General features: G+C 56.9%; 3 protein-coding genes across 3 annotated transcripts in view; all 3 read right to left on the bottom strand.

Moving 5' to 3' along the window:
• Positions 1–345: 345 nt before the first annotated feature.
• Positions 346–782, bottom strand: VOLCADRAFT_100097 (uncharacterized protein; the record flags this gene model as incomplete). The annotated part of the gene is made up of 1 exon (XM_002958725.1): positions 346–782. A coding segment is annotated over one exon (437 nt), but the record flags the coding sequence as incomplete, so codon positions are not given.
• A 2,159-nt stretch (positions 783–2,941) lies between these two features.
• On the bottom strand, positions 2,942–4,455 carry VOLCADRAFT_108316 (uncharacterized protein; the record flags this gene model as incomplete). Its single annotated transcript, XM_002958724.1, has 2 exons — positions 4,079–4,455; positions 2,942–3,961 (listed from the first exon to the last, which is right to left on the bottom strand). Exons 1-2 carry the CDS (start codon positions 4,226–4,228, stop codon positions 2,942–2,944), a joined length of 1,170 nt encoding a protein of 389 aa, XP_002958770.1. The 5' UTR covers positions 4,229–4,455.
• Positions 4,456–5,204: 749 nt separating this feature from the next.
• dnj42 (molecular chaperone) overlaps positions 5,205–7,352 on the bottom strand; it is a gene marked incomplete at both ends in the record, with an annotated part of 3,775 nt that continues 1,627 nt past the window's right edge. The window contains 4 exons of the mRNA XM_002958723.1: positions 5,205–5,377; positions 5,804–5,942; positions 6,762–6,912; positions 7,089–7,261. Coding sequence (XP_002958769.1) covers positions 5,205–5,377; positions 5,804–5,942; positions 6,762–6,912; positions 7,089–7,261 — 636 coding nt within the window. The remainder of the gene's footprint in view (positions 5,378–5,803; positions 5,943–6,761; positions 6,913–7,088; positions 7,262–7,352) is intronic.

The following is a 7,352-nucleotide window of genomic DNA, read 5'->3' as shown; positions in this document are numbered from 1 at the left end:
CTTGCCGAAACAGAAACTGGACGGCGGATGCCATTTTGCTCCCAGGTGTCAAGGAGTGCAGAGCAGAACGCGTCCGCACTCAGGTGCCTGCTCCTGAATGACACAAGGTCGAACAGCTGCAGGAGCGACTGGTGCCACCAGAGAACATGCTGGCCGTCTCGCTGGAGGTGGAGGTCCCACCCAGCCTTAGTGTCGGGTAGGCAGTTGAACTCTGTGGGACGCATGTTATGAAACGCCCGACAGGGTGTGCACCAGCACACAGGGACATCTACGCATATGGGTTGCTCCCAAGTAATGATGGTCACAGGGCAGGTCCGTCCCCCTTCGGGGGAGCGCACGGCGCACCGGGGGCACGCCTCAGGTCTGCTTCCCGCCAGGCTGCGAAGTACGCCAGCGCTGCTGTTCAGAAAGCAAGTCCGGCTCTCCGCGGCTGCTGCAAAGTCACGCACGTACGCTTCCCGCACATCTTGTGCTAACGTGGACTCTGGTCCGGGCTCTGGTTCTGGTTCCTCCTCGGCTGCGCTGAAACCGTCAGCATCTTCCGATGCTTCCACGTCGCCAGCGTCTTCACGGTGAATCGGATCAAAATCTTCGAGCTCATAGGTCGCGTCGTTATCAATGTTCACCGGCGCCTCTTGCGCATTGGCACTTGGGACAGCTACGTTTGTCGAAAGGCTCGGGGGCTGGGCATTCCGAAGCTGCTTTGCTCTATCCCGTCGCCTTTTATTCCTCTTTGCATTGGCAATGCTCTTCTTAATGGGGTCCTCGACCTTAAGCTTCATCAGCGAGTGAAGTTGGTAAGGCAAAGCTATTGTTTGTATTCACCTAACCAACAGAGCCAATTTCGCTTACTAACTGTCTACCTCATGCAATGGGAAATTTCGTTTGAAGCATTGGTTTGCTGTAGGGATGGGTAGTATATGCCGTACAAATTGGTATGGTGCTGGGCCGTCGGGAAGGTCGCCGGGATTGCGGGAAATCGATGGCGCTAGGCGGCGCGAGTCACTCCTGGACCTTCCCTAACTGGTCGGGCGCGTCCGGTGAGGGCGCTTCAGCCACGGCGAAATACTCCCCAGGGAAAATCGTTTGGGGAGATTCTCAGGCTCCCCAAGGGGAGAGAGCCCCGGTACAAACGGCCCTCCCCAACGGCAGAGGTCCCCACAGCTTGGGGACGCTGCCATAGCTGTACATTGACGTATGTATGTACAGCGGCAGGCCCGAATGATAGATTCGTTTCACAAATGGTCTGCTGATGTGGTCCCCGAGGGCCCTACGTAGCTACCCCGGGGGATTCTCCCCGGGGGTCTGGGGCGCCCTCGCTGCAGCTGTAACACCTGATACTACCATCCGCATACAACGAGCACTGCGTGCATTCTTCATCGTTCCTTATTACACTTCAGCATATGATCCACAACCGCCACCGAAAGACATGCATGGCTTGCAGTATTAGTGAGCTTTCTTAACTCTGCAGCCTTGGACTCCGACGTCGTGCGTTGCTGCTGGGTCCCCGTTGGTCGTACATTTTTATCACACACTCAGGCACATCAAAAGCGCGCACACCTAGTGTGCTCTGTGGCAGAGCTGCCAACACCGCCAAAAGCGGCTTCTCAACTAGTAGCACCAGTTGACTAAGCTAGCGAGTTTTTTCTTGACTGCTGCCATGATTGGCACTAGATACTGGACATGGTTGGCAGCCAGAGTTTTAAGATGGCTCAGAGTCCTGCGCAGGCATGGAAGCTGCCCAGCTCAGCATTCCGTCAAGTTTTAAGGACTCGAAATTACATCTGAATAGGTTTGAACATATAAAACCGGCCCCAGGACGGGGACTTGCTACTGTTGAAGAATTCAAGGATTATTAAGCACATTACTAATCGTCGTCTGCTATGCCAGCAGCGCGTCGACAGCCAAGTGGCCGACGCATGTACTAAATAGTCGACACACTGAAAAGTCATATGTCCAAGATATGTATATGCCGCAATCATGTCCCCTACGGCGGCAAAGCTATCAGAAATGTCGAACACCGTTAACTAGCACCGTTAAAACGCTGTCGCGTGCAAGGCATTCATCAAACGGACAGGACCCGGCTTCATGCCATCCTTCGACGGCTATGCGCCACACCACGCTACCCGCGTGGCCTTCTGCAAAACTCCAAATCACCCTGTACAGGTTCCGTCATTACGCACTCGCATAATGCCAATACGGCGCGTGAGCCTTTCTTCGTTGGCGAGCCACGCTCACCGCTCGCAGCGTGCAGCTTGGCAACACCCCAAGGCGTGCATCTTACGGCAGCGCTCTTTGGTGAGAAAACGCAGCATGATGACAAACACAAAATGCCTGAAGAAGATGAAAACCTATCGCAGCACCGCCTCACGATTTATGAATGACATACTAATGGATAATAAAGAGCAGGGATAACCGACACGCGGACATACATACGCGCGCGATGTCCCCTTCTAACATGCGCCGTCTCATGCATGTGCATGCCGACAACAATGCCTCCATCGAGAACGGAATTCCCAAAACATCCTTCAAACCACCAGCTCGACGCGGTTTCGTGGTTTTGGCAACAAGTCCTTGAGAAAAGCGGATAGCCCTTTTGCAGCTCACCCACCATATCTTAAAAAAACCCAACACCGCTTGCAGCACTGCTACTGCCGTATGCATTCTGTTGCATTCTCTTGCATGAGTTACGCAGCCAAACACCAGCCCTACCCATCCTTTTGCCGCCCCTCCAGCAGGCTAGCACGACACGGAACATGACAGACAGCACAGCACCGCACTGGGTTCTGCTCCTGTGTGTTGTATCACTTCTTATCGCAGGAAAAGAACCGATCGGCGGATGTCAATCCCGTGATACCCAGGATACTACACTGTGCCGCTTGTACACCGGTAAGTGAACCCACGCACGGCACCAACCGACATATCTGCCGACAAAGCCGCGCTATGGGCACCCTGCGGCCGCCTGGCCTCCTTCCCCCAGCAGCTCCGCCTGATGAGCCAGCTGGGCGTCCCGCTCCGCCAGCCGCGCCTGAAGGGCATCCATCTTGGCCCGCCAGCTGCAGCGCTGCTCCCGGTGCACTTGCGCCGCATACTCCGCCTCGACGCGGTCGCTTAACAGCATCGCTTCAGCGGCCTGCAGCCGCGCCTCCAAGTCTGACATGGCGGCGTCTACTGCCGGCATGGCCTGGCGCACGATGGCCATGTCCAGGGAGGGGTTGAACAGCGCGTCACGCTGCTCCTCCACCTGCAGTTTCTGCGCCATGAGGCTCTCATATTTGCGTGTATAGATCAGAAAGTCGGCCTTCACGGACTGGTGCTCGTGGATGGCGGTTGCGGCCTCGCGCTGCGCGGCGGTCAGCTGAGCGCGCAACGGCGCGAGTTCAGCCACTTGCCTACGCAGCCGGCTCAGCTCATCCTGCTGCTCTTGAAGGGTTTTTTGCAGCGGCTCAAAATCCGCGTCTTGATTTTGGAGCTCAGACTCCAGCTCAACCACTTTGAGACGCAGGGGCTCTAGCTCCGAGACCTGCTGCGCCAGCGGGCGCAAGGACTGTAGCTCGGCCAAAAGCGAGGCTCGCTCTGACTCTAGCTCCGACGTGCGCTTGCGCAGGAGCACAACTTCCATCTGTGACGCCTCGAGCAGTTGCTGTTTCTCCGTATTCGTGGACGCGCTTTGCACCGCAGCTTCATGCGTTGAAAAGGGTGTGAGGCGCTGTTGCTGCTGCGGCACCTGTTGCTGCGGACTTGCCTGTGGTCTGTTCGACCGAGGAGGAGTTGAGGGCCGCGACGGCGGTCTGCTTACAGTGCTAGTAGAAGATGGTGGCTGCGGCTGTGGAGCTGATTGAAGGCCTGCGATCGCACTCAAACGCAGGTTTTGGGCGCGGAGCTGCTGTTCAAGTGACTCCGCAGCGCTCCGAAGCTTCGCAATCAGTTCCGAATCGGCTTTGATGATATCGTCCCGAGCCTGTCACGGTCACGGTCACGCAGCAGTCTGAATTAGCCAAACGACTAACAACAAACTACGCAGTAGCAATACCCTACGCCTCCTTAAAAAATGGGTGACCATGCGGTATATACCCACCTCAATCTCCTGCTGCTGCTCTTGGATGACGCATCGCAAGGATGCTGCCTCGCGCGAAGCCTTCTCTGTCTCCCGCAACACAGCTTCCACAACGCGTTTTGCTGGATTCAGATCAGGACCATTTACAGGTGCCGCACGAGTTCGAAACATTTGCTTCGCAGTCGAAAGGAGAGGTTTGACCGGACGAAGGGCAAATTGTACCCAAAGACAGCTCTACGCCTGTTGGCTAGAAAAGTCGTGTATCACCTCAATGTGGCAGAGGGATACAGGTTAAGTCCTAATTAAACCGCCAATGCCGAGGGAGTGCAGTGAAGCGTGAAGCTCTTTATGTACTGCCTAGATAGAGGGTTAGATGCAGCTAAAGTAACTACTATGTTGCTATTGAGAAATTAATGCATGCATGAAGGTACTTAGATGATAAAATGCGTCCGGGCGATAGCGCTTTGAGACTCGCCGTACGGTGGTTCATCAGGCCGTTGGCAACTGGCAATTGCTACAGCACAAACCTGAGAGCACATCCCAATCCAGTCCCAACTGCCTAGTTTTAGACTTCCGATTTTGGATTCCCCTAGTCTAGGGAGATATTGTGGCAGACTAATTCCATCCTTCGATTCGATCCTTCCCATCCTTATGGCTGTGCGCGGGTGCATTAACTACTGCTCGAGTGAAAACAGGATTCTGGCCAAGCAGAAACAACTTTTCAAAGCCAGACTGTTACCAAGTCCCGGAGGCGCCTGAGATGCAGCTCGTTGCCCAGTGTTGGCCGGCGCAACGGTCCTGAAATGCATATTCACCGTCCAGCCCAAAACCTAACTTCTGGAACCAGCAGCCGCCAATCAGTAAAGTATGCCGCATCCTGCTCACGCCGCCTTCACTCCTCGCGACGCCGAGCTAACTACCCCAAACGCGTAAAACGAAGTTATAACCAACAAATCCATAAACCCACACCACGTCTGGCTACGTTGGCTCTTCCGTAGCAATGGCCACACCCATTAACTCTCCTCCTGCGCGCTCAGCACCCCGCCGCTGCCGGTGGAATTCCGCTGCTACCGTCCTCGCCGCCGCCGCCGCCACTCGTTGCTGCTGCTCCTCCTCCTGACCACCTCCGCTGGCTCATTGTGCTGTCAACGGCCGCCAGCTGTGTGAGCAACTCCAGGGAGGGGCCACACAGTTGCTGGGCACTGGGCAGCCGTACAGTGAGGGTGAAGTAGTGGTCTCCCCGCTGGGTGCCGCCACCCCCCGAGGCCGTGTGTGCAATACCCGCCCCGGACAAACACAACACGTCCCCGGGCTGGGAGCCTGTGAAGCGCCGAGGGGGGTGGGCAGATGGGGGATTGCGGGGTGCAGGAAAGGGGTTACAGGGGATAAAAAGGGAACAACACAGATGCCAGGGTGGGGGAGGAAGGGGGGAGGAGGGAGGCAGTTAGGGAAGGGGGTCCACCAATGAAACAGATGGAAAGGGCGAACGAGCGAGGCATTATCATACCCGGCTGGAGCTTGTTGTGCTGCGCCAGCTGTTGTATCACCCGCCAACCCTCTGGCACCTGCTCCTCGTGTCATGTCCTCATGTCCCCTGACGTCCCGTCATGTCATACCCTTTCGAGAGCCAAGAGAATGTCCAGAGCTCCCCCCTTAACCCCCCCAGTAACACTCCACTCAACCACCTTTGCAGGTCTCCCCTCCCCCCCCCAGTCACCCCAGGGCCCCCCTCCTTCGGGGACGCACCAGGCGGCACATGCAGCAGTCTCCCGCCCCGCACAGTCGCCACCTCCACCGCGCCCCCTAGTACGGCCAAAAACACATCCACCGCCAGAACGCTGTGCAGGTCGAAGCCCCTCCGCTCCAGGTTGCTTTCCGGATAGACCTGGTGGGGTGTGTGGTGGGGGGGGGGGGAAGACAGATAGGCGGACGAGTGATGCTGATACGAGAGACAGAGGGATACGCCAGGAATAGGCAGACAGGAATTATGTATGNGGGGAGGAGGGGGGGAAGGAGGGGAAGGAGGGGGGAAGGAAGGGGAGGAGGGGAAGGAAGGTGCAGCGCGAGGCGGGCAGGGCAGAGCAGGGCAGGGCAGAGCAGGGCAGGGCAGAGCAAGTGGCCGAATCAAAGGTGCCTTGACTGCACAGCACACACCATATGCAGCTGTAGTCCAAATCCCCACCCAGCTCGACAAGTCCAAGAGGAAGTGAAGGGGAACTCAGCCAATAGCAACAAGAGATGCCACCTTAGGACTCGGCGTCCAACCACTGCCTGCAGCTATCCCCCCTCCCCATACCATCCACCACCCAGGGCATATTGCCAAACACATAAACCCCTGCCTAGGCCCCCCGGCTTTAAATTAAGACAGACAGACAGACAGATATAAGTGTGTTTTACATACACCGCGGTTGTGTTACCCAGAGAGGTGTAACGAGTACCCATACCAGCCAGAGGCCCAAGAGCCTAAGAGCCACAAATTAGATAAAGAGACATATACAGAACAACAACGCAAAACGTTGTATTACCCAGGCAATTGACACAAAAGAAACAAGTCAACACTAGTCAGCTATGACCGCCTGCGTAGGGACGAGCGTGTAAGCCAAAGGCTATGTACCAGTTTACGTACACGGGCGACTGCATTACAGCAGGCAAACCCTAAGCCCGCCCGTACCCCCCTCCCTCCCCCACCCCTCCGGGCCCTCACCTCCAGCCGTACAAGCAGGTCCCCCGGGGCGCCCCCGCAGCGGCCCGCACCTCCCTCCCCGCACACCCGCAGCACCTGCCCGGAGTCAACCCCCGCGGGCACCTGGACGGCCAGCTCGCGGACCGCCACATGCCGACCGCGACCCGAACAACTGGGAGGACGGCACCGGGAGGGGAGGGGGAGGGGAGGAAGGCGGGATGGAAGAGGGGAAATCATATCATGGTACAAGAAACAAAAGAATCAACTGTCGACTCGGAAGAAAAGGGAGTGAAAGAGAGGGTGACAGAAGGGTGAAGGAGAGAGGGAGGGACTTCCCGCCACACACACAGACTTACACACACACACACACACACACAAACCGATGGTACGAAAGGAGGTTTCTCAAGGAGGTCGGTGGAGGGGAAGGTGGAAGGGAATGTGGAGGTTTGCCGTGAGGACTTCAGCAAAGCGTGTTCTGTAGTACACCATGCAGTGACATTCTCACCAACCTCCCTCCCTCCCTCGCTTTCCCCCCCCTTCCCGCCTCCCTCCCTCGCTTCCTCCCCCCTTCCCTCCCTCCCTCCCTTCCCTCCCTTCCCTCTCTTCCCTCTT

Source organism: Volvox carteri (assembly GCF_000143455.1).
Source record: "Volvox carteri f. nagariensis unplaced genomic scaffold VOLCAscaffold_104, whole genome shotgun sequence".
NCBI lineage: Eukaryota > Viridiplantae > Chlorophyta > Chlorophyceae > Chlamydomonadales > Volvocaceae > Volvox > Volvox carteri.
Note: the sequence above shows the minus strand (reverse complement) of the source record. Positions and strands in the feature narration are given on the sequence as shown.